The 26,770-nt window shown below is 40.3% G+C and overlaps 1 protein-coding gene across 1 annotated transcript; it reads left to right on the forward strand.

The window, feature by feature from the left end:
* Positions 1-1,294: 1,294 nt before the first annotated feature.
* CTR9 (CTR9 component of Paf1/RNA polymerase II complex) lies at positions 1,295-26,556 on the forward strand. The gene is made up of 25 exons (XM_088667385.1): positions 1,295-1,508; positions 2,435-2,533; positions 4,184-4,423; positions 5,896-6,013; positions 7,254-7,343; positions 10,178-10,326; positions 10,778-10,885; positions 11,475-11,582; positions 11,677-11,913; positions 13,061-13,150; positions 13,250-13,378; positions 13,506-13,689; positions 14,452-14,540; positions 14,958-15,143; positions 15,531-15,618; positions 15,724-15,872; positions 18,646-18,762; positions 18,897-19,042; positions 20,365-20,436; positions 21,105-21,240; positions 22,199-22,342; positions 23,103-23,257; positions 23,687-23,783; positions 24,390-24,502; positions 25,333-26,556. The coding sequence occupies exons 1-25, from the start codon at positions 1,464-1,466 to the stop codon at positions 25,811-25,813; spliced, it is 3,570 nt and encodes a 1,189-aa protein (XP_088523511.1). The 5' UTR covers positions 1,295-1,463; the 3' UTR covers positions 25,814-26,556.
* The last annotated feature ends 214 nt before the right edge of the window (positions 26,557-26,770 follow it).

Raw genomic sequence — 26,770 nt, forward strand, 5'->3', positions numbered from 1 at the left:
GTTGGTAGGATCTGGCAGTTTGGATCCACTGCCATGAGAGAAACAGTAGCTACTCGCTTGGAGCTTAATGCTTTGAACCCTTTTACTGTAGGCTCAGGTTGCAAACAAGCCATATATCATAAAGACCCCACAATCTCCACTGTGTCTCATTTCCAAAGAAAAAACAAACCCTGGGTCCGTTCCTGTTCCAACATTTCGGAAATAATACTGCTTTAAGTTTATGGAACACTTTTATTCTTGAACAAAAATCACTGTCAGTACGCACACACAACATACATTGCTGAAGGCTCTCTTGCATGTTCTGTTCATTTGGTCTGTCCTACATCTGCTTTGGGAACAGGCGGGGTAGTAAGTTGACAATAGTTTATTTTTTAATTGAAAATAATGTTCAGGCAGTGAATTTGGGTGCAACGTCAACAGATTTAGCAGTATGTGATTTAGCAGTAGGTGTTTGGGTGAAAGAAAATCAGCAGGCTAACAGTTTGTGTCCCTGTGTTGTACCTGTAATAATGTCAGGCTGCATCTTCTACCCCGCTCAAGAGAATAAGAGTGCAATTATAGGTATGTCTACTCTTAAGTAAACACCATTGAATTAAACTGAACGTCTACTTTTCTGGGAGTAACTGTTAACCCCTAATTCAGTAGGGCTTACTTGTGGCGAGACACGCATTTGGTTACACTATGAACTACTTCTTGAATTTGCAATATGAACTTCTTCTTCTTCGTTTAACTAACATTATTATCACTTTAGTCTCCGGGCATGCCCCAAGCCATGCAGCCGGCCGTTTTCTTTTAGCAAATTGTGCAGAATGCGCTGGTAAGGAATTCTAGACTGCAAAATGCGGCGCAATCTTTTACTCTTCCCCGGGTTTACAATCCCCTTGTGTGAAACCAACCAGCGCCTCAGGGAACGGGCTGTGCTATAAAATCCGTGACCTAATTTACTCGATTCAACTGAAGTGTGCGTGTTTCGCTTTTCTGTTTTTTACTTTACACGAAGGCATTCCGACATTATTCCTCCGTCCGAGGAAAGTGGTCCAGAATCCCGCCTCTCTGTTCTGCATAACGTGCGGATTCGGCCTTTCTTTTCTGTTTTTTAAAGGCGTTTCTGTTACTGAGGAGGAGGGCCCGTTCCTAGGTAGGCCGCTTTTTCCGGCGCCCTTTCTCGTGGTCCGCTGCCCCCTGCAGGAGAAGGCCGGGGAGAGCGAAGGCGGCGGAGCAACAGAGGCGGGAGCCACAAACGACGACGAGAGTGGCGCCGCCTTCTTCTCTCCTTCTCCACGCCCTTCCCTACGAGCACTTCCGAGGTCGAGGCCTGGAAGCGGCTGCGCGGACCCGGACGGCGACGGAACCTGCTGCCGGGAGAGCGGAACGCGGAGGCTCCTCGTCGAGGAGGAGCCGGAGGCGTCGTGTGAAGTTGCTCGGCTGAGGCGGCCCCTGGGGACGCGGTGCCCGCTGCCGCCATGTCTCGCGGCTCGATCGAGATCCCCCTCCGGGACACGGACGAGGTGAGGGGTCTCCGGGGGGCGCTCGTGGTGGTGGTGGGGGGCTCCTCTTTATTGAGGAGTTCAGCCGCTGGCTTCGCTTTTCTCCTTCCCGCCTGTTCCTTGGAGGGAGAGGTGTAGTTTGGGGCTTAAGGTCGACCCCGGGCCCGCCTTCCCTCGTCACCCAGTGCGTTTTGCAGAGTTGTGGAAAGTGATGTTACAACCCACTAAGCTGCTGATTCTAGGCCCATAATATTAACTTTCCTCGTGTGTGAGAGAGAGATACACACAGGACAATACTGATAAACGTGTCGTTTTTGTCCATCCTTGCGCATTCCTAGCAACCGCAGGTGTGTGTACATGGACCTGGGAGTTGCAGAGTCTGCATCAGATGAATCGCCTAGTAGCCACTTCTTGGCTTTGTATTTTAAAAGCGCTTGCCTCGTTTAGAATTTCAACTCCAAATGCAAACATGCACTCAAATAGGATTTTAATGGGTCTCCAGCTGTTTTCGAAGTATAATTACCATCATCCCTGACCACTGGACCTGCTGGCTAGGGATGATGGGAGTTGTAGTCCAGAAACAGCTGGAGACCCAAGTTTGGGAAACACTGTACTAGACTCCTAGCTTAGAACTACTTTACATAAGGTTTTCTTCACAGGTATAGCTGTTGTGCAGGAAAGTACATAAATCTTGCATGTGATCCATTTCAGGGATGCAGGAGTTATTATTTTTTTACATGTCCCTATGTAGGAAAGCCATATTGTGTAAGGTGCCCCTCAGCTCAGTAGTTTACTCTTTGAGCATGTTGAGTGGTCAGGACAGTTAAAGCATCTTCGGGAACTAACTAGTGTGTATTACCTCAAAATGTGCTTGAAAACTTTCCTCAAGGTGCATGCCTTAATAGTTCATAAAGTTATTAATATTTACAATATCACTTTTTTTTTAGGTCATTGAGCTTGACTTCGATCAGTTACCGGAGGGGGATGAAGTTATAAGCATTCTGAAACAGGAACATACTCAACTGCACATATGGATTGCTCTAGCGGTTAGTTTTTGCCAATTCATTGTAACTGATTTATTTACTTGTATCCCATCATTATTTCTCACCTGATACTTCATTAGCAGAGGCGATTAATAGCCCAAGCCATGGATGTTATGTAAAAGCAATTACCTCTAAGTTCAAAAGGACTTGCTCTCCAGTAAGCATGTTTATGATTAAAGCTTTCATCTTAAAATGAGCACATGTATGTACACCTCTGAATGTTACGCATTTTAAGTTTGGAAATAACAGCTCTTGTTTTTCCTCCCACACCCCTATTTCTATTTTTATGCCCTGTTCAAAAACACATTTATGGATCTTTTATATATGTGAGATTAGGACTCATTAATTTCTTTAGCTGACCCATGCACAAAAAGAAATCCATTAAATGAATGAGTGGCATGTTACAGGAACATGTCATAACTTCAGTGCCTGAAACAGATTGCTTGATCAGAGTGTGCCTGTGTGCTGCTAGTCATAGTTAGGTCCAAAACGAGTTTGTGTCACATGTTACTTGAAATGAGGTTGGAGCTTTAATTTCCTTATAAAATGCTCAGTAATAATTACCGGTAAGACATATTTTGATGTTATTTGTTCAAAAATATAACCAGAATTTCATAGGATAAAACTAATGTGCAGAAAGGTAGTTATTAATATAACCAGCAGCCAGTTCCTCACAAGTACAGGAAATGGCAATCTAATTTCTTACAGCTTGCAGGAGATGATACCTTGCATGCCCCACTCTCACTTATATTCTGGTATAGTTCTTAAAGGCCCCAACAGTGATGGGTGGTGGTGCCTGCTGTTATCTGGAGGGCCTGTTACAGCTGCAAGTATATACTCGGCTACTTTGGAAGCTGGATGTTTTCAATTTCTCTAGAGCAGGACTCTTCCTATGGCACTGGATCCCTGACTATCTCGTATATTGTGATGCAATTCTTAAAGGTTCCCGTTACACTTGCCAGCCCACTACTAACAAAAACACATTTTTTGTGGGTCACAGCACAGTATCATTGAGAGCCTCTGCCTTTCTTTTGTACCTTGAGAAGTTATGAGAACTCTCTCCTCCCTTAGGCTTACTTCAGAAGCATGGGAGAATGGCAGGAACTGTCCCTGATGCTGTGCTACTTCAAGAGCAATGATATGTCTTTTTGCTTTATTAATATATGCACAGTTGGAAAGAGCTCCCACCCTGCCTCTGCAGGAACTCTCCCCACCACATACACAAGTATACTAGGTTTCAATCTCAGTGTAATGTCAGGTGATCCTGTTCCTTTCCTCTGAAATGTGCAACAGGGAGAACAGTTTGGGCTGCCTACAAAGACAAGTGCAAGGTTTGTCAACACCTGAAATTATCAGTGAATTTTCCAGTTCCCTTTAAGATTTTACAGCTCATATCCACACTTCTTGTAACTGTCTTTATCAGTGAAGGTTATTGGTGACGGCAGCAGTTCCCATTCATCACTTGCAGTAAACTGTAGAATAAGCAGTTTTTGAATTTGCTTTGTTGGTTTATATTGTACAAAAGTTGAATGAACAGATACTAATATGATAACGTTTTATCTAATATTAACCATAAGTTGATTATTCCCCCCCCAGTAGAGTTATACAAAAAACCGTACATATTACATATGCCTCTGTATTTCCTTTTTCTAGCTGGAATATTACAAGCAAGGCAAAACAGAAGATTTTGTGAAACTGTTGGAGGCTGCTCGTATAGATGGAAACCTGGATTATAGAGACCATGAAAAAGATCAGATGACTTGTTTAGATACTTTAGCAGCCTACTATGTACAACAGGCTCGGAAAGAAAAGAATAAAGACAACAAGAAAGAACTCATTACACAAGCTACACTGTTGTACACTATGGCTGATAAAATAATCATGTATGATCAGGTAAGAACAAATAAACTTTGAGTGAAAACATCCTCTTTTGTATGCTTGCTTTGCAACATTGTAATACCAGTAAACTAGTTGGGATGTTGAAGTAACACCCACATTTTGCATATAGGTGACGTGATAGATAGAGTGCCGTTTTCTTAAAGATTGCCCCAGCTCAAGAGATAGTAAGTGCAATGGAATGATTTCTCACAACTGCTCTAAACAATCTGCCTTGGGAGATTCAAAGCTGGATAGCGCATGCAGAACCTCATTCCTAGATGTGGTTTGGTTTCATTTGTGCAACACACGTACACCACACCGTATGCTCCAGCTCATCTGCAAGCAGAAAACTTTGAGCTTATAGGTTGTTGTTGCTGCTGCAACACAGCAGATAATTGCTGGAGGGAACAGAGCCACTGTGGTCATTTTACCATAACAATAAAATTGGCTTTACCTCTTAATCAAGTATAATATGTTCTTCGCCAAATTTTGCTAGTGCATTATGGAATCTCTTCCCCAACCCCCTTCCGTATTCCTGACCTGTGAAATGTATCAGGAGTATTCATTTTTTAAAAAATAAGGCACATAAAACTACTTGGACGTGTATAGTTTAAAATGAAAAATATCCAAAGGCTTACAATTTAATTAAAGATGGAAGATGAAAGAGGAGGATCTATTAGGGAAAAGTCTGGGGAAAGAAAAGGGTTATAGTTCAGTAGTACAGCATCTGCTTTGCATGTGAAAGGTTCTAGACTCCATCTCTGGCATATCCAAATGTGGCCGGAATAGGATCCTGCTTAAAATCCAGGAGAGCCACTGCCAGTCACTGTTTAGTCTACATTGCTGACTGCGCTGAATTAGGTGAAGCAATTGTTTAACTTGTTATAAGGCATTTTCTTACGTTTCTATTATAGTAATAGGAGAATGGAACATCCTAAACAGCGGGGTGGGGGGGAGCATGTTGGAAATAAGACAGTAGTAGCAGTATTCTGATAGTTTTCATGAGGATCTTGAAGAGAAATAAGGAGAGAAACTGGACCATGGGGATGTTTTAAATAACTACTAAACTCATATAATTCTGGGTTATTGCATCAGCAATAAGCCCTAAAATGGGGCAGTTGAGGTGGAAGACTGGAAGCTTTGAATCCATTGGGCAAAATAGAACTGTGGAGTAACTGCTGTGTCTTGAAGCCCTGCCATTTGTACCAGTCAGGGCAGAATGTGGGGCAGTGAATTTGGTCGTCTTTGAATCTGTAGTTCACTAAACATGAATTGCACATCAACTATTTATTCACAAGGCATGCTGCTGTCAGGTAATGTGCAGCAGAGGGGTCTGTATGTATCTTAAGCATCTGGGATGCCCTGCACCAAAATGCTTAATTTGGGGACTTAACTAGTGCTGGAAGAATTAACAATGAGCAATCCTTTGATTCAACTCTTAAAACATTTCTTGAAAGACAACTCACATCTGTATCTTGCTTTTCCAGAACCACTTATTGGGAAGAGCTTGTTTCTGTCTTCTGGAGGGTGATAAAATGGATCAAGCTGATGCACAGTTTCATTTTGTGCTCAACCAGTCTCCAAATAATATTCCAGCCCTTCTTGGTGAGATGTGAAATACCTTTTTGGATGCTTTTCCTTCACACAACTTGTGTCCAGTTTTTAACCAATAAAACTTTAGGCTCACTATACCTTTAGAAACCACCGCTTTTCCTTTTACCCTTGATCAGTTTCAAAGGTCATAAAGATAGCTGCATCCTCTTCGTATAAAACTGCCTTACACTGTAGGCTTGTCAGTCCGTTTGAGCACCTTTGAGAAGAGTTATGAGACTACCTAATTTGGCAGGCAACAGGACTCAGAGTTAAGTTCAATGCTTGAATTACAAGGCAGGAAGAGAGGGCCAGCTTTACCTTTTTAAATGGCTTCTTTAGGTACACATGAGGTATGATTTGGCTAAAAGCGGGAGAAATCACATGCTTGTGGATTTTGTTGAGTTCCCCTCTACCGCTTTCCCAGTAATGAGTATTAAATCCCCAGTAACATGAGTATTAAACTGGCTAAGCTAAAGAAAATTCGGTGGCATTTTATTTGCTAATGTGAAGAGTGCTTAAACCTTGGGAAGGGTTGACTATCATTATTTGTGTGTGTTCATTAAAGTGTTCTTTGAATGAATATGCTGCTATCCTATATGTGCTATCAGGTTCATGAGATTTGTACAGTGTTACCTCGGGTTGCGTACTCAATCCGTTTCGGGGGTGCCGTTTGCACCCCGAAAAGTACGCAGCCCGAGCAGTGCTTCCACACACGTGCAAAGCACGCAGAACGCTTCCGTGCAAAGCACGCAGTGAAACCTTGAAGTAAACACTTCCGGGGCCGCGTGGTTCTTAACCCGAAAGTACACAACCCGCAGCGTACTCAACCCAAGGTATGACTCTATAGATGTTGTGAAAACAGCCATGCACACCTGAAATGTGTGATACTCCATCTTGGAGTATATTTTTAGATAGTATGGAGGTGGGAATGAATATACAAATTTTGTCTCTGTCTCTTTTGGAAACTAACTACTAATCATTCATACTAGTTTTGTCATACTGAATATTATGCTTCAGTTTTACTTGAGGCTTACATCGACTGAAATCAAATGAGTATATTCACAATTAAATGTGCTTTGGATCACACCCACTTCACTGGGAATATTTGCCACTTGAGTGGTTTCTTTTATGTGACCTATTATGCATATGCACTTGTAGCTGGTAAAACAATGAACTGCTATTGATTTGTTGTGGTTGTCTGTTATTCAGCTTGGGTAGATATTTATCAGCTTTTATTGCTGCTGTTTAATAGGTAAGGCATGCATCTCATTCAACAAGAAAGACTATAGAGGGGCCCTTGCCTACTACAAAAAGGCACTACGCACTAACCCAGGTTGTCCAGGTAAGGAACAGAAAAGCTTCGTTTTAATTAAAGACATTGTTTGGTTAATTGGGACCAAAAATAGTGTCCCTAATTTCAGGTAGTTTGAATACTAACATGATTTTTAAGCTTTGACTTTTGTCTTACATATTAAGGAGGACAGCCGTTATCATATCTGACCTTGGGTCCTGCCAATGCAACTTAAAAAGCAATAGAGTATTTTAATTAACTTTGGATTAATCAAGTTGAAGTCAAAATAAGATGAATATGGTGCCCTTTTGTTGGACCTCTGCTGCTAAGAGCACATAAACTTTGGAGATACATGCATTAGTCAAGTACAACAGAAAGCAAGTGCAAGCATAAGAAGCTATATTATTGCATTGATCTATCTGAGTCAATGAGGTCTATTACTGACAGTAATTCTCCAGGCAGTGGTCTTTCCAAGATTTGCTACTCAAGATATTTTCACTGGAGGGGCCAGGATCAATATCCTGGGATTTAAAAACATGAGAATGACCATGTTGGATCAGACCAAAATTCATTCTAGCTTTGTTGTTGTTGTTTAGTCGTTTAGTCGTGTCCGACTCTTCGTGACCCCATGGACCATAGCACGCCAGGCACTCCTGTCTTCCACTGCCTCCCGCAGTTTGGTCAAACTCATGTTCGTAGCTTCGAGAACACTGTCCAACCATCTTGTCCTCTGTCGTCCCCTTCTCCTAGTGCCCTCAATCTTTCCCAACATCAGGGTCTTTTCCAAGGATTCTTCTCTTCTCATGAGGTGGCCAAAGTATTGGAGCCTCAGCTTCACGATCTGTCCTTCCAGGGAGCACTCAGGGCTGATTTCCTTAAGAATGGATAGGTTTGATCTTCTAGCAGTCCATGGGACTCTCAAGAGTCTCCTCCAGCACCATAATTCAAAAGCATCAATTCTTCGGCGATCAGCCTTCTTTATGGTCCAGCTCTCACTTCCATACATCACTACTGGGAAAACCATAGCTTTAACTATACGGACCTTTGTCGGCAAGGTGATGTCTCTGCTTTTTAAGATGCTGTCTAGGTTTGTCATTGCTTTTCTCCCAAGAAGCAGGCGTCTTTTAATTTCGTGACTGCTGTCACCATCTGCAGTAATCAAGGAGCCCAAGAAAGTAAAATCTCTCACTGCCTCCATTTCTTCCCCTTCTATTTGCCAGGAGGTGATGGGACCAGTGGCCATGATCTTGGTTTTTTTGATGTTGAGCTTCAGACCATATTTTGCGCTCTCCTCTTTCACCCTCATTAAAAAGTTCTTTAATTCCTCCTCACTTTCTGCCATCAAGGTTGTGTCATCTGCATATCTGAGGTTGTTGATATTTCTTCCGGCAATCTTAATTCCTGCTTGGAGGAATTAGCTTACCTAGATGCATTTCAAGGTAATAGCATCTCTCCCCCACCCCACCCCACTAACCAGCAACTGGTATTCATTGGAATACTGCCACTGAGCCTTGAGATCCAATAGAGACATTATCACTAGCAGCCAGTGACGGACCTATTCTTTTATGACCTTTCATATGCAGAACATATGCTCAGCCACTGAGCATATTTCTGCCTCACGGGAGAGTTCCTGGATCTATAGTTTTCCAAAATCAAATTTGACAAGGGGTGGAGGTGGACTGGGGAAGCTAGACTTTTTTCTTTGGCTCAAATATTATTTCAAGCTGTAAAATAACTTTATGCCTTGTGGAGCTCACTCGTTTTGAGGCATGCTTTCTGAGCCCTGAAGCTCATTTCCAACGCTGAGTTCAGAATTTTGCTGGCATATTAATCTGTAGTGTTTATTAAAAATTTTTTTAAGAATTCATTGTTAAAAGTTGTGTGTTCTCTAGAAAAGCCTGCCTACAGAGTGAGATAATATCCTCTTCTTACTATGCAAGTACTGTAGATAAATAGGAACCGCTACAGCGGGAAGGTAAACGGCGTTTCCATGTGCTGCTCTGGTTTGCCAGAAGCGGCTTTGTCATGCTGGCCACATGACCTGGAAGCTATACGCCGGCTCCCTCGGCCAATAATGCGAGATGAGCGCGCAACCCCAGAGTCGGTCACGACTGGACCTAATGGTCAGGGGTCCCTTTACCTTTACTCTTTATTATTGTCATTTGTGTTGCTGCTGTAATTTGAAGCCAGTAATAGACCCTTATTTTCTAATTCTTTTTTTAAAAAAAGTTATTCATGCAACCAAGAATTGGTGTTCATCTGGACACATGAGGGGTAAAATATGTGAAGGAGTGGGGGGCATGCAAGCAAGCCACTGGAGGACTCCTCTCTCACTCTTTTGTGCATTAGTTTCCCAAATGCAGTTAGGATGTGAGGGAGAGCAAGAACAAGCACACTATCTCTGCCTTCTCTCTTGAGTCACTGTGCCTTTCTCTGCCATCCTCCATTCTTTGGAAGGCAAGCATCTGCAGCACGAAGCCTTCTGTATTTATGTGGTCTCCCCATGCAATTTAGAACTCTAATCATGCAGCCGACACGAGTACAGCAGGCTCCCCTCTGCAGACACTTGCTCTCCAACACAGGAGGGCACTGGAGATGGGCACATGAGTTGGAGCTAGCACACTTGTCTCCATCTTTCTTCTCCTTGCATGATGGGCGTCATGCCTGAAGAGAGCTCAGGATAAGTACAAACCTTTACTTATTAGTTTGAAAGTCTGTGGGCAGGGACTGTTGCAAATTATTGCTATCATAAAGTGCCAAGTAGAGATTTAAGGTCTCTAGAAACAGTAAATTATGAACCTACGTTTCTTAAAAGGCAATTGAGGTGTGAATGGCTATGTTCTAAAATATATATATATATATTTCTTTTCCCACCCCAAAACTAGCTGAGGTTCGGCTGGGCATGGGCCATTGCTTTGTAAAACTGAACAAGCTGGAGAAAGCTCGCCTTGCATTCAGCCGGGCACTGGAACTCAATTCCAAATGTGTTGGGGCTTTAGTTGGATTGGCTGTTCTGGAACTCAATAATAAAGAGGTGGGTTTAATCTAAAATGCTAATATTAGAATATGTTTCATTGAATGTCTAGTTACGAAGACTTCTGTGCAGACATGAAAATTAATGGCAGTTGAAATAAAAACCACTGTTCCCCATTTTAATGAATGCATATTTAGTTTTCTCTAATTATGAGAAATAAAATAAGCTATAAAGACAGTAATTAAAATAGAGCTGGTTTAAATATGAATCATTAGCCATTGACTAGTGACAGGATTTTTTTTTTTACACTAGGATCTTGGATCAAACACATGATCTTCTGAATGTATTGGGCAAAAGTTTTCAACAATACATAGTCTACTGCATTGTTTGCCCATTATGTGACTCATCCATTTAAAAAAGAATGGTTTTGGAAATGGTATAGTAAAGGAACAGCTGAAAAGCTAATTAAGTTTTAAGCAGAAATAAAAATTTCTGTTAATGTTGCTTTCAGGCGGATTCCATAAAAAATGGCGTCCAGCTGCTTTCTAGAGCATATACAATTGATCCTAGTAACCCTATGGTGCTGAACCACTTGGCTAATCACTTCTTCTTCAAAAAGGTAAGAGAACTTGTGGATGTTTTGAGTTGCTAGTTGAAAGTCTTTAGGCCGTTTCATAACTGATCAGGCTTTCTATTTCAATATTCTTTATAACACTCATGGTAACACAGTTAATTTGAATCTCAGAATAATGTTTTTAACTAAAGACGAAGAAGAACCAGGCTTCAGTGTTATTGTTTTAAAATAATACGTTGGCCAGGATTGCCTAAGCTATTTCTTATTTTGTGATTATTGTTGTTAAATATAACATATATTTAATATATACATACACCCTTTCATGCTAGTTGAGATTGGTTCACACTAGTTGCAGTGCTGTTGAAGTTTCTAAGCGCACATTCCTCAGGCTTCTCTATATCACATTCACATGGAGAAAGTAGTGTATAAGCAAGAAGTAAATAGGTATTTTGGTTATATATAATTGCTTCAGTTTCCAGAGTTGCATCCTCCAAATGCTTGAGGATTTTAATATATAAGAACCATGTGTGATATTTAAAACATTGAAAGATCAGGTTTCTAGGTACTAAATGTTCCAGACCATGATTTTGAATACCATAAGAAAATGATTATGCCATTTTTTCCCCCTCTACAGGATTATGGCAAAGTCCAGCACTTAGCTCTTCATGCTTTCCATAATACAGAAGTTGAAGCAATGCAGGCTGAGAGTTGCTACCAGTTAGCCAGGTCTTTCCATGTTCAGGTATTTGGAAAGCCTCTCTACATTGCATTCTTATTTTTTAAATCGATTTCCATGTGCACCATATAAACGACTTCTTTTTCTTCCCCTGCATTAGGAAGATTATGATCAGGCTTTCCAGTACTACTACCAAGCAACACAGTTTGCTTCCTCTTCTTTTGTGCTACCATTTTTTGGACTTGGTCAAATGTATATTTATAGAGGAGACAAGGAAAATGCATCACAGTGTTTTGAAAAGGTTTTGAAGGCCTACCCTAACAATTATGAGACTATGAAAATTCTTGGATCTCTCTATGCTGCTTCAGAAGATCAAGACAAACGAGATATTGCGAAGGTACATTTGGCAGCAAACTTCTTAGACTTGAGCTGTAATTAATACTCTCTTACTTAGGAGTAAGCCTTATTGAACTCAATGGTACAGAACTGAGTACACAACTGTAGAGTATATTATACTGTTATGCCTGTTTTCCCCATAACGCTAACCCAATAGCTTAGTGCAAATATGCATGTTCTAGTAAACCAAGAACAAACCGTAAGACAAACCACAAACCTGGGTTTGCACATAATGCTAAGCCAAACTATGGCTTAGCCCTGGATAGCCCAGAAGCAACAGGATGGGGGTGGGCGGCTGGAGCACTGTGGCTGAGGTCTTTGCACCGGGAGCCCATATGTTTGGCTTAGCATTGCATCTGAAGCAGGTCTTAGTGTTGTGCTATCTGGAGATTTTTTCCCCTTCAACAGTGGGTATAATTGTGGGATATTTGGAACCCTCTGGAAAACAAAATCTATGGTTGGTCGCTGACTAGACAGACATATGTGGTACAGCTGAGTAACAGAGAATTTCCCCTCTTTCAATACAACAAAAAACACCAGAAGCTTGGGTAAATGAGCTTACTGATGTGTGAACTGTTTTCATGCAATATGTATATTCATAAGTGAGAGCTAGCACTTCTTTCTAGTTCAAATACCCATCATCTACTTTGAGTTCTGTGGTTTATCTATTCTAACATTTTAGGCATTAGTAACACAATGTTCATTGTGGTGCAGGGTAATTTCACTGAATTGACAGAGATTTATTTTTAATGGCTCTAGTTGAGTGGTATACATCAGTAAAGTATTGCTTTATCAAGGAAAAGCAAGAACATGGAGGACATTTGTTCCACAGATTAGGAAATTTCACACTGTGATGCTGTCCCGGAACACCATAGTAAGATGCTGTATATTGAAAATTGTTAATCTGGCAAACTTTCATTCTCATGTTTAATAGTTGGGTCAGTTTAACAAGATTTTTTATTATTATTATGGTAGTTAATGTCTGTACATCTGGAGTTTATTAACTTTATTGAAATGCCTCTGACCTAGTCAAGAATCCTATCTTTGGCATTAAAAATGTAAAATAAATGGTAGCTTTACTGTATTATGTTGTGTCTTCTGGCAATTTAAGAGTGTACACATACATAAATAACCTTTGTATTTTATAGGGTCATTTGAAGAAGGTGACAGAACAGTACCCAGATGATGTAGAAGCCTGGATTGAGCTAGCCCAAATCCTAGAGCAGACAGATATACAGGTATGGAGAAGATGCATAAAGTGCACTTTTGTTTTTAAGCCGAGCAGTGATGCATAGAACTAAACCTGTGCGCTTTTCTGCCATCTCTAAATTTGACAGGGTGCTCTTTCTGCTTATGGTACGGCAACACGAATCCTTCAGGAGAAAGTTCAAGCTGATGTTCCTCCAGAGATCTTGAATAATGTGGGTGCTCTCCACTTTAGACTTGGAAACTTAGGAGAAGCAAAGGTGTGGAACTCATTACTACTACTACTACTACTACTACTACTACTACTGTGCAGCATGTTTATAACTTGTCCTATATGTGTACTTAGAATATATACTACTTTGTTCCCTTTCCCCTGTTTATCCTTAGAAATATTTCTTGGCATCTCTTGACCGTGCTAAAGCAGAAGCTGAACATGATGAGCATTACTACAATGCTATCTCAGTGACTACATCCTACAACCTTGCCAGATTATATGAAGCAATGTGTGAATTCCATGAAGCAGAGAAATTATACAAAAACATCCTAAGGGAACATCCTAACTATGTCGACTGTAAGAAATCTTGTCGAAATTTTCAGTTGTATTTGGACTATGCATGCATTCATGTTTGTCCTAATAAATGTAACTGTTCATTCACTGATGCTTTCTTTTGTGTAAACCATTGTGGCTAAACTGCAAGCAGAATGTACCTTCCTGGTCAAAAGTATTTTTTTCCACTAACTTTTTCCTACAATTCTGATGTCCTTAAATAATGGCATTATTTTATTGATTTAGAAGTCTAAACCGCTCAATTTTTCCTCACTTTCGATGTGTGTGTAAATAGCAAATATGAGAAGTTCCTATAAAAGCCTCTGTAAATACACATAACCCAGAAAGTTTTTAAAGCTCACCATGATACTGATATTGTGTGTATATATAAAAGATATGCGGTAGATGGAATACATTGTGCAAGTTACCTTGAAACAGAGCAGCCTTCTTTGTTATGTTTCAGTTTAGTACCATGAGAGAGATTGCAACTATAAGTGGTGGGTTCTGCATTCTTCCCATATAATTTAAGGATCATGTGAAGGTGATTAGTGTTGCCCCCACCAAGCCCCTTTTTCTATGGTCAATTCAGAGTGACAAAACTTTTTTTTATTATACATCTGGCGATCAGTGGCTGTTTGTTGCACAGTTACGCTGACCCAATCTACTGCTGTCTTAAGCCAGTGTGGCATCAGTACATCTAAATGCTTGTTGCAGCAGACATGCCTCATCTTTAATGACTTCCAGAACTGGGCCTTTGATTATTAAATTTTATTTTTTGGTATTCAGGCTATCTGCGCTTAGGAGCAATGGCTAGAGATAAAGGAAACTTTTATGAAGCTTCTGACTGGTTTAAAGAAGCACTTCAAATCAACCAGGTTAGTAAGAATTTGTAAACTATCAACTAGCTTACAGGCTGCAAGTTAACATTTTCTTTGAAGACGGCAGAAATCATTTTCCTGTGTCCCACATAGATTAGCTATTCAGCCTTCATGCTGTGCTAGAAATTGCATTTTGATAATGTATCTTTATTGTGACTAGCTGGGGTACACAGGGAAACATTCCTGGCAGCTGCTTTTGAGCATTACTCCCAACGCTTGACCTGAATGGAAGAGAAGTAAACTGTTTAAAGGGAGGGGAATCAAATAGCTGAACTTAGTAAAGACTTTTTAATATTATAATGCTCTTCTGCACTGTTACTGTTACAGTTACTCTAAACTTTGGGGATTGAAGGAAAATTAGAAATATTCATTGTAAACTGGTGGGAACTTAGCATGTTGGGGTGTCTGTTTCAGGACCATCCAGATGCTTGGTCCTTAATTGGCAATCTTCACTTGGCCAAACAAGAGTGGGGTCCAGGACAGAAGAAATTTGAAAGAATATTGAAGCAGCCATCGACTCAGAATGACACTTACTCTATGCTGGCTCTGGGCAATGTGTGGTTGCAGACTCTGCACCAGCCCACCAGGGACAGAGAGAAGGTAAACACTGTACACGCTCAGACTCCATGCCTATAGCCAGTTCAGTGATTGAGCATTATTCGCACTATAGACCAAGTGAGGTCCGGAGAGCCATTTTTACCATCTGTGCTGACTTTGCAGTAGCTTTGAACAGCAACAACAGGAAGCAGAGTTTTTACAGTGATTGCGACCATGAATATCTTCCTTTGCTATCTTAACAGGGGCTAGCTAGAATATCTCTCTCTTTCAAAAGGTTTTTGGTTGACTGAACTTTCTGAGGATGTTAGGTGCTTATATTGCTGTAGCTTTAGTGTATTGTCAACATTTGATGGTTTTAGAAAGCAGTGTTGAAATATTTGAATTGCAAATAACCCACTTTAACAAGATTTCATGTCATCATTTTTGTAGGAAAAGCGTCATCAAGATCGTGCACTAGCCATCTACAAACAAGTACTCAGGAATGATTCCAAAAACCTGTATGCTGCTAATGGCATAGGTGATTATTGCGTTTGGATTCCTTGTCTGAATTTTCTTCTGAGCTTTCTGCTGTGCTTCAGGTAGTCCATACATCTGAAATTGTCCTTGGGCTTCTCTTTTTTAGGAGCGGTACTGGCACACAAAGGATATTTCCGTGAGGCTCGTGATGTTTTTGCCCAAGTGAGAGAGGCAACAGCAGATATCAGTGATGTGTGGCTCAATCTAGCACACATTTATGTGGAACAGAAGCAGTACATCAGTGCTGTACAGATGGTAATTCTTAAAAAATAGACAGTCTGTTTTTTAAAGTGTAAAGATAAGAAAGTATTTTTCATGGGAATGAGTCCTTTTTTTAAGAAAAATCTTTAGTATAGTAGCCCCTTATTAAATTAAATAACTAAAATTTAGAGAGAAATTTCCTTGTTTTAGAGGGGGCGATAAGATCAAGGACTCCCCCCCCCCCCGGATTGCCATAAAATACCTTTTCTTAAATATGATCATCATAAAATCAATAAGGAGCCATCTCTGTTAAACCTAAGCTACAAATATGAATCACCAGATGAAACATCTCTTTAATAAAAATACCGTAAATAAATAAATAATGGATGGAGGGTGTGTGAGAGAACACTTAAAAAAACAACTGCAAAGAAGTTAATGTGTTTGCTGTTCCTGTAGAAACTTTAGGGTAAACATCCTGAACAAAACTTACTTAGTACATATTGGCAAAACAATGTTTGCCCCACTTCTCACTTAAGCATAATTCTCTGTGTTAGATACAGCTGAAATGCTAGTTAGAGGTATTTAATTTGACTATGGTAAATTATTAGGCAGAAATCGTTGCCAGACATTACAGTATATACTTCTTCTTTTTTACTTTGAACAAACAAATTTATCTTTCCTTTTAATTTGCTATTCTTTTCCTTTATTGACCTTTATACAACATGTTAAGAGGACTTTGTAGCTGAAAGCACAAGGATGGGAACAAACTTCACCAAGGAAGTGTGTTCAAACTACAACCTGGTGTAGAAAATGCCATGAAAACATAGTGGGCAAATGAGCCCTAAGCTGCCTGTACTGGCTTAGCGAATGTATTAGAGGCTCTGTATCAAGCCTTAAGCAGACAAACTTCCAGTTTCCTAGTATTGGCAATGTCATTGCACTAAAAAGACATGAAATGTTGAGCTACTATCATCTGTGTTCCTGAATTTATTATGTAAGCAGGAGATATGAAGTGGGGGTCAAAATAAAAGCAGCTGGGGTGTTGGAGAAATGTTTTTCTCCCACTCTTAAAAACACGTCAAGTGACATGAACAGTTCCATGAAATTAACACCAATATACAGTGATGCCTTGCAAGACGAAATTAATTTGTTCCGCGAGTCGCTTCGTCTTGCAATAATTTCGTCTTGCAAAGCGCAGTTTGCCGTGGCAAAAAAAAACAACCCGCAAAAAAAATTATCTTGCGAGTTTTTCGTTGCGCGAGGCATTCGTCTTGCGAGGTACCACTGTAAGTTGGTATGTTCAAAAAGCAGTGAGGAATAATCCAGCTGAATAATTGCGCAAGAAAGAAAACCAGTAATGTACTATCCACGAATATGGGAGAGTATTTCAGCATTTGCAGTCAAGAAACTTAGCACAATAGGAATTTTGAAAGTAGTGAGGAACCTATAATATCTGAAGAAGTGTGCATGCACACGAAAGCTCATACCTATGACAAACTTAGTTGGTCTCTAAGGTGCTACTGGAAGGATTTTTTATTTTTATTTTCTTTATCTCTACTCTTGCATAATGTGTATTTAAATCATTACAAAATTGTATTATTTGCATTGGAAAACCTACTTATTGGCGATATAATCTTAATTTGAACCAAGTTGGAATAGTGGTATTCTAAATCTGTGCAGGGTACAAGGTGAATGGTTCCCCTTTGTTGTCATATAGTCTAGTTAATGTGATTTTCAGACAGTGTTATTGTGAACACTGGCTTCCTTAGAAAACTGCCTTAAAGGAAGATGAACAAAGGCAGACAAGCTTTCCTGAGAAGCAAGACTCTCCAGCAGATCATTCCCTACAGGGCACAAGTGCAAGAAAGGGTTGGCCCGCACTTCTCCCTAGTTTGCATAGGGTAGGCCCAAGGGGTCTGGACTGCAGCCCAAGTAGGGATTCTTTCACAGATTTGTAGCTGAGAGAAAAATGCGCCTGGATATGGAGTCTGAAAAACACTGGACCAGATAGCTCAGTTGGGTAGAGCATGGTGCTGATAATGGCAAGGTTGTAGGTTTGAGCAACTGCATATTCCCGCATTGCAGGGGGTTGAACTAGAAGATCCTCAGGGTCCCTTCCAACTCTATGATTCTACGCTCTACATTCTGTAAAAAAAACCACCACCACCACCCCCCACACACAAACTATATATCACACCTTAGTGAAATGGGTGTTGACTGCAGGTGCAGCTTTGGATACAACCCATATTTTTCCCCTGCCTTGAAACTTGCATAATAAATTTCAGCAGTGACTGTTCAGATGATGTATTCCAAGCAAAGAAGTGGAAACCTCATATTGCCTGAAGTATCTGAGGCTTCTAGGCTTGAAGTTAGCAACGCATTGCGTTGCAGTGCTTACTGTCTGGATTCTTGCTCTAATGAAGAGCTGCAGACGTCTTAGTAGACACAAACAGTAGACCTCATAACTTATTAGTCATTTAATTAGTTATTGGCAGCAATGAGAGCTTCCTTACTGTGCAGGTTCGGGGGGATTTTTCAAGGTTGCAGTGTGGGAGGAAAAGATTTTTTAAACAATCCTTCCCATGTGCCTGCTATTTGAAGTTGAGAAAAAGAGTCATGCATATGGAGAAGACATGATTAGCATCCTGTTAAATTTTTCTCTGAGCCCTGTGGAACTCCAAAGGACTTAACCAAACAAACAATATTAGGATTGGGCTGTAAATTCCTGTGAAATCTGTTTTAAGTTCTTCATTCAATGTTATTAAGTGCAACATTTCAATCAAAATGAGGGTTTAAACATAAAACCATTGAATTTTCTCCCTTGTAGTATGAAAACTGCCTAAGAAAATTCTATAAGCACCAGAACACGGAGGTGCTGTTGTATTTGGCCCGAGCTCTCTTCAAATGTGGCAAATTACAAGAATGCAAGCAAACATTGCTGAAGGTAAAAAAAAAGAAAGAAAGACAAAGCTTCTTACATATATTACTGCAGTGGGTGTATTGTTGCACCAGCTTGTTTGTGTTGGAGCCAAGGCTGGTTCACACCTGATAAATTTAAAGTTTTATTTGAATCTTTAGGCTAGACATGTGGCACCCAGTGATACAGTTCTAATGTTCAATGTGGCCTTGGTGCTGCAGAGGCTGGCTACCTCTGTCCTGAAAGATGAAAAAAGTAACCTGAAGGAAGTACTCAATGCTGTGAAAGAGCTGGAGCTGGCTCACAGGTAAGCAAATCTGCATTTGCTATTTTGGTATCTATTATTGCATTGTGCTGGTGTTTTGTGAAGGTGTCAGAGCAAATGCCAAACTCTAGTTATTTCTTTGCACAGCTTCATAAATGTGTTTAGACTCAGGTAGACCTCTCAGATCTGCCAGATGCTGTCTCTTAACTACCATACACTGTTGAATTTATTTTGTTAATTCAGTTTATTTACTGCTTTTTACACAAAACCCGCTAGAGTGGTTTATGTAATAAAACTTGGAAACACAAAAACATCCAGTCTACAGATACAGCTAAAACTCTTCAGTATATCCAATATACAGAAAAAGAACAGACTTGAAACTGCCCAATCCAACAGCAGCAACTCTCAGTAAAATATAAATATACTGAACTAAGGTCTGTATGAAAAGATGCATCTTCAAGTTTGAAATTGAGCCTCACTATGTAATAGCTTCCAAAAAATGAATGAATGATACTTACAGAAAGTTGAAAGACTTTCTTCTTGCTTCAATAACCTCCAGTTGCTAATCTCTGGAGCTGCAGCTGGATGGGCAATTAACATGCAGTAGGAGCAGCAGTCATGAAAGTTCCCAAGAGAGCCTAGAAAGAACTGGGAGCTAGAAGGTGAAGGATAGGCTTTCAGAATAGCATCCAGCTGCCGTGACCTTCAAAGGTTGCTGTATTTCTTGGCACACAAGAGGACAGTTTTTAGACACCAGGGCACTCCAAACAGAAGCAACCTATGACTTTGGACTTGGTAGCTATATTGCTTCTATGCTGGAAGCTTGTTTAAAAGATGCACGCTTCTATTTATACTTCATGCTTCACTGTATATATGCAGGCAATTGTTTTTTCTCATAGTGTTACAGTGCTTTTTGCAATATTTACGGGTGTGAGCATGATTACCTGTGCCAAATAACCTGCCTCCTCTCTCAGTCTCATTTGCTTGAGATTTCCATTAAACAGTTGTTTGACAGGTTCTGCAACATCTCCAAGACTTTCCCTGAGCATCTGTGAGAATGATTCAGTCCTTCACAGAAAGGGTACACCATGCAATCCAAATCCATTAATAGCTATAGGGATTTTTCTGTTGACTTTATACTGAGAAGTGAGATGCATCCAAAGTACTTTGGGAATATTTTTCAATTGGAAAGTGTATTTTGATGTGTGAGACATTAAACAAGCTAAGGTGTCCAAAATAAAATATTACTATTTAGTGGCATTTGATCGTATACAAATATTAATTAAAAAATACATGTGAAGGAAGTTCTAGGATGCAACTGAGGTGTTTAAAATTTGATTCTTAACTTAGTGTTTTCCATTCAGATACTTCAGTTACTTGAGCAAAGTGGGAGATAAAATGAGATTTGATTTGGCACTTGCTGCAACTGAAGCCAGGTAAGAACCATGTGTTGTGTACTTCACATAACTGATGCCTACAGAATCTAAATGCATTATGTGAATTTGCATAACATGAGTTGTAGGATTTGGGCTACTTTTATACCAGTTTGAAAGCAAACTACATATAATCATAACATGATTCTATGTTCCAGTGGGGTGCTAATTCAGGTCACACATATCTCCTGAACAGGAAGCTGACAGTGACCAGTCCTCTGTTGGTTAGCTAGGAACTGGCAGATGTGGACATGCAACATTGGTTGTGTTCACATGTCACAATAAGCCATAGTTTAATGTTTAACAATGGTTTGAAGTGAATGAGCTGGATGCTGGTACATGCTGCTCATAAGTCCCTGCTTTGCTTCTGCCCTGTTCTTGCCCTCAAATCAAGCAACAAATTGCAAGCCTCATCTTGTCATCTGAACTTAGGTCAATGATTTGTTCCTCTGCATACAAATTATGAGCTGTAAGTTTTGATCATGGACTGTTTGGGGGAACTTGCTGCATAGACAGTTTTTCCTTATATTGTGTTCTTGTTGTTTAACCAAGTAAGCACAAGCAGTTTTCCAGCTACACTCTGTATTTCGATCTTGGCCATTGGCATGGAACACTCTTTTTTAAAAAAAGGTTTCTGCTTCTGTCTGCTAATCTGAACTCAAACTTGATAGGCAGTGTTCTGATTTGCTGAGTCAGGCTCAGTATCATGTGGCTCGGGCTCGTAAGCAGGACGAAGAAGAGCGGGAGCTGCGAGCGAAACAAGAGCAAGAAAAAGAACTACTGCGCCAGAAGTTGCTCAAAGAACAGGTACTTTAGTCTTTCTGCTGCTGTAATAGTGCATAATACTATCCATTAAGCTGCAGCAAAGTGCAAGATAGGGAGCAAGTGTAAGGCTACAGTGAGGTGCTTTAAGTTGTTGTGTGGCACTTAGGGGGACTTGCCTGTGTATTATGTTGTATAGGTTTTGCAGCTGAAATAGATTTGGAAGGGGGTGTTGGTTTTGGTAACTAGGAACTAGGTAAGTATTGCACTATGTGCACTGCCACCTATCTGATGTGGTGTAGTGGTCAGAGTGCTGGACTAGGACCTGGGAGTTCAGGGTTCAAATCCCCACTCAGTCATGAACCTCACTGAGTGACCTTGGGCCAGTCACAACTTCTTAGCCTTACCTACCAGGCAGGGTTGTTGCAGGGATTAATTGTGGGGGCAGAGAACCATGGATGCCACCTTGAGCTTCTTGGAGAAAAAGGTGGGTTATAAACAAAATACATAATAAATAGCAGTACAGTCATACCTTGGAAGTCGAACGGAATCTGTTCCGGAAGTCCGTTCGACTTCCAACACGTTCAGAAACCAAAGCGCAGCTTCTGATTGGCTGCAGGACATTTAGCTTCCAAAAAAAGAAAAGAAAACCAGAACACTTTACTTTCAGGTTTCGATATTTCGGGAGCCGAAATGTACGAGTACCAAGGCGTTTGACAACCAAGGTTGTCTGTACCTGATTTTTCAGTGCAAGAGTCTTTGCAACATGCTATATGCAGTGGGCTTTCATTTTGTTTCAGAGCAGACCTTTCAAAGGCAGCTCATGCACTGTCAGGGCTTTGCATCATGAAGAACCCAAGTGACTCTTCAGCAGGTAGTCTGACTTACTAAAAGGAATGAACCTGTTTTAGGTGTCTGTTGCTAAATTTGTGTTTTTCATATCTGCATCAGTACTGTAGGGGAGGAAAAAAGCATAGTAGCCAGGTTTTCCTCACTCTTTCAGGAAGAAAAACGCCTCAGGGAAATAGAAGAACAAAAGAAACTTTTGGAACAGAGAGCACAGTATGTGGAGAAGACCAAGAATATTCTGATGTTCACTGGAGAAGTTGAAGTATCTAAGGAGAAAAAACGTGGTGGAGCTGGCCGGGTACAAAATAAAAGCTTTTGGATTTATCATTTACCCCAAATAATTGAACTGTGGTGTCAGGCTTTAACTTATTGTAAAATTGTCCTGTGGGGTCTGACAAGAGTACAGTAATGACATCATACTTTACATGGAAAGAACTATGGAGAAATAGTTGGAAAGATGTTTAAAGACAAGAGTTGGAAAGATGTTTAAACTTCTGTTTTGCCAGTTTAGAATGTCGTGGATTTATTTAGAAGTGCAAAGAGAAGTGGTTTTCTTTTTTAACTTTAAAGGGAATTGACTCACATAGGCTGATTTACCTTTTCTGTTCCCCTGATAGTCTACTAACATCCAGCATAAGAATGTATCATTGTATTCTGTCACTTACCACCACTACTTCTCTTTTTAGTACATCAACTGAAAGCTGTTTCAGAGTATAACTAATGTCCAAATACTCTTCCTATCTTCTTGCATTTTTTTCCCTTTACTGCAGTTGATTATCAGCTTCTTAACATTGTACTGTTCTTCCTTCTCTCTATATTGATTTTTTTATTCATGGGCCTTTATCTATTTGTCACCTGTCTTAATTTTGATTATCACAGTTTAATTCTGCTGTTCTTTATTTGTGATACAGAAGTTCTGCATAGAAATTTCTTAAATAAAAGATCAAATCTAATACAACTTTACGTGCATCTAATGTGGCTTCTAAAAGGGTTAATTTTGTTTGGGGGATCTTTTCAAGCAGCAACTAATAAAGGAAGTGTTTCTGATTTTGTGACAGCGTTCCAAACGTACTGGGGAATTTGATGAATTTGTCAATGATGACAGTGATGAAGATCTCCCAGTGTCTAGAAAGAAAAAGAGGAGAAAGGGTAGCGGTAGTGAACAAGATGGTGAGGAAGAAGAGGGGGAGAGAAAGAAAAAGAAGCGACGAAAGTAAGTAGAAATAAAGAGCAGAACTCCTTTGGTGGGGATTCAGAGGACTCTAGAGGACTTTTTATTAGCACAATAGAGCTTCTGAGCTCCCCTCTCCCTTATGTCCCTCAAACCGCTGCCTGATGCATCACTTCCCAAACTCAAGGAAACTTAGAGAAGCTTTTGATGGGCCACAAGGAGCTTGGGTAGGATGGGGTTGTGGGGGAGTCAAAACATCTTGGGTGTGTCTTCATTTAAATGCTTTTGTATGCCTAAAGAATGTTGAGATCCCATGGTGTCTAGTATATGCCACACCTGACGTAACATGTTAGGAACAAGAACACAGGATTAGTTCACATGTAGTAATTTGATTAGGATACTATACAGTACTTATAAGACTGAACTGAATTGCACTTTGTGTTTATATGTGTCTTGTATTTTTCCCCAAAGACCCCAAAAGGCAGGTGATGGTACTGATGATGATGAAAATGAAAGTGCACCCAGACCTAAAAAACGTCGCCCAGCAAAGACTGAAAGGAAAAAAGCAGTATGTGTTTTTTTTTAAAAAAAATAAGTAAATCATTAATTGGTATTTTGGTTTAGCGGAATTGCAGTAATTTGGGATCAAAGGTAACAAGATTAATTACGCTTCTAAGCATTGAAAATAATTGACCGAACTAGGATCCTGGTTTGACATTCTGGCTTAATTGTGTGGTTTGAACATACTATAGTTACTCATATGCAAAACAAAACTCGAAATAGCAGTTACCGTACCAACAGAGAATAGAAGTTTCAGACTTCTTTCCTTCATATGCAAGGAAGGCCAGGGCATGTAACAACATGTCTGATTGGTTACATCTAAATTCAGTTGTAGTCTACTGACATTCTGTATTGTACTTCAGGTTTTCTTAAACTTTGTCATTTTAAATTGCTTTTGTGTGATTGTCTGCCATCTAATTAGAAGAGGTAGCTGATACAGCCATCACCCCACAGCCATCTAATACAGGAATACAGAACCTGTTGCCATCCAGGTGTTTCCAAGCTACAGCTTCCATTATCCCTGAACATTGGCCATGTAGCTGGGGCTAATGAAAGTAAAATAGTTGAATGTCAGGTTTTCTTTTTATTCTTTTAACACTTTGTTTTGTTATAGCCAAAGCCAGAACGACTGCCTCCTTCAATGAAGGGTAAAATCAAATCTAAAGCCATCATTTCATCAAGCGAAGACTCATCTGATGAAGATAAGCTCAAGATTGCTGATGATGGGTATATAGTGTTTATGATCCTAGAAATAGTGTTGTTTGACCCTTGTACAAAGTAATCATCATCATCATCAATGCACTTCTAATTCTGGGGGTGTGGTTTGTTTAGTCCGAGCTCACATGAGGAGCCACAGTCCAGACAGGTTTAATTCATGGCAACCTATTAACTTTGGTTTACTGTGATAAGCGAATTGGGCCCATTGATGAAGACTCGTTAAGTAAATGTGTACATAATGTTGTGATTCCACATCACTGTATCCTGTGTATGTAATGTTTTGGTCTCTTCACTATTGGTGCATACTTGCAGCTTGCATCTCCTCCAATTTCCTACATGGGTTTGTGGGGTCAGACATACTTTGTGAACCTTTAATTGGGCCACAGTCTCTGTGACTTTGTAAAGAGTGTAGAAAACACAAAATGGGCCCAGAATTGCATTTCCTGCACATTTCCCAACTTTCATTAAATCAAAACAAAGCAATCTTTTCATTGCAAAGCTCAGTTAGGGGTTGGGAACATGGCAGAATGATTGCTGACATTTCAGGAGCATCAGAAGTGACGAGGTGTCCATCGGGCTGGGCTTCAGAACTCTGCATAGCTCCATGCCCCTCTCAGATTAATAAAACTGCAATAGATGGTGCAGAGTAGCAAAAAGAGGTAGAATAAACTGGAAAGAGATTCAGGCTTCATTTGCATGTTGCAGACTTGAGCTTGTCACAGGGTTTATATTACTTTGGTGCAGAATTTTGGAGGCTTTTTGACCACAGCCCTTAGTACAAAGCTTATTGTTGCACTTGGGATGTTTGCCTTACTGCGTTGCCTTCTGCTCTTGAACAGGAATGCCAGGAACAGCAACAGTGATTCAGATGATGCAGAGCAACCACGCAACAAACGCGTCATGTCTGACAGTGATTCGGACAATAGCAATAAGTCTGGCAGTGAAGGGGGCAGTCCCAGGCGATCCAGCGCCCGCCCTTCTGATGAAGATTCAGACAGTGATGGGTCAGCAAGAAAGAGGAGGCGATCCGAATCTGAGCAGTCTGACAACGAATCTGTGCGCTCAGGGAGAAGTCCGTCTGTGCGCTCGGGGAGAAGTCCGTCTGTGCACTCAGGGAGAAGTCAGTCTGTGCAGTCAGGGAGAAGCCACTCAGGTGGTTCTGAGAATGAATCTCGCCCAGCTTCTCACAGTGCTGATTCTGACAGAGATTCTGACAGAGCATCTGATCATGGGGGCTCAGGTAACGAGTCTGAGCCAGAGGCATCCAACAATGAAGGATCTGAACGCGGCTCGTACGGCGGATCAGATGACAGTGATTAGATTTCAGTTGCAACCTCTTTATTAACTGCTTTGTAAATATATTTTGGTTCGAGAGGGTGAGGGGAAGAGGAGGGTATCCATATTTTATATTTGAAAACTGTGATTTAAAAACCTGGACAGCTATGTTTTAGGGAAAAGTATATATTAAAAAAGCTGAAACATTTCCTATAACATTTTTTCTACTTGCTAGGGTTCATCTACAGTATCTAATTTAATTCTGTACTTTGAGGTCAATGTGCTGTATTGGGGGTTAAGAAGCTTACTTTATCAGAGTGCACATAAGATCTGAAGAAACAAAATACCAAGATAGTTATCCTGCATCCAGATACGTTTGCTTAAGACCTTCTGGAACAAATGGTACTTAAGCAAATTTAACTGAGTGGAAGGCGGTAGCTCATGCTGTCTTGCCTGGTCTGATCAAGTGTACTTTTTCAAAATTTTATATGTGAAAAGGGATTTTGGTACAACTCCCATGAATTTCTCAAGTGATACAAAAATGGGTTTACAGAGTAGTCCTTCAGGTTATGTAGCTCTTATAAAGTATAGTTTTACGTTTTGTTAAAGTACGTATGTGCTGTAGCAAAATGCCTAAAATTGAACAAAATGTATAAAAATAATGCTATGGAAAGCTATAGATGAATGTCAGATTTGAGACTTGGCAGTTTTTAAAGAAATGATAAATTAGAGGCCTCCTTGGAGTGAAAAGATCTGTTTATGGCATCTAATAAAAGCTGTTGCTGCCATCTGGCTCAGAGTCTCTTACTACTGTTCTTAATATTGTTTTGTTAGCTCATATTCCAGTGTTGAACTTGGCATACTGTATGTGTCTTCAGGGTTTAATTTATAATTCTCAGTAGCATTCTACAGACTTGGAAAAGCTATCCTTAAGGTGCATTTCATTACCTGTTCTCACACATCGGGTGTCTAGACAATTTTGGAAGGAACAGCAGTGTCCAT

This window comes from Zootoca vivipara, chromosome 1, assembly GCF_965207765.1.
Source record: "Zootoca vivipara chromosome 1, rZooViv2.hap1.1, whole genome shotgun sequence".
Classification (NCBI taxonomy): domain Eukaryota; kingdom Metazoa; phylum Chordata; class Lepidosauria; order Squamata; family Lacertidae; genus Zootoca; species Zootoca vivipara.

Coding starts and splice junctions, on each gene's coding strand:
- CTR9 (XM_088667385.1), top strand. CDS start 1,464: ATGTCTCGCGGCTCGATCGAGATCCCCCTCCGGGACACGGACGAG. Junction 20,437..21,104: donor CTTGCTGCAACTGAAGCCAG/GTAAGAACCATG, acceptor CAAACTTGATAG/GCAGTGTTCTGATTTGCTGA. Junction 23,258..23,686: donor AAGAAAAAGAAGCGACGAAA/GTAAGTAGAAAT, acceptor TTTTCCCCAAAG/ACCCCAAAAGGCAGGTGATG.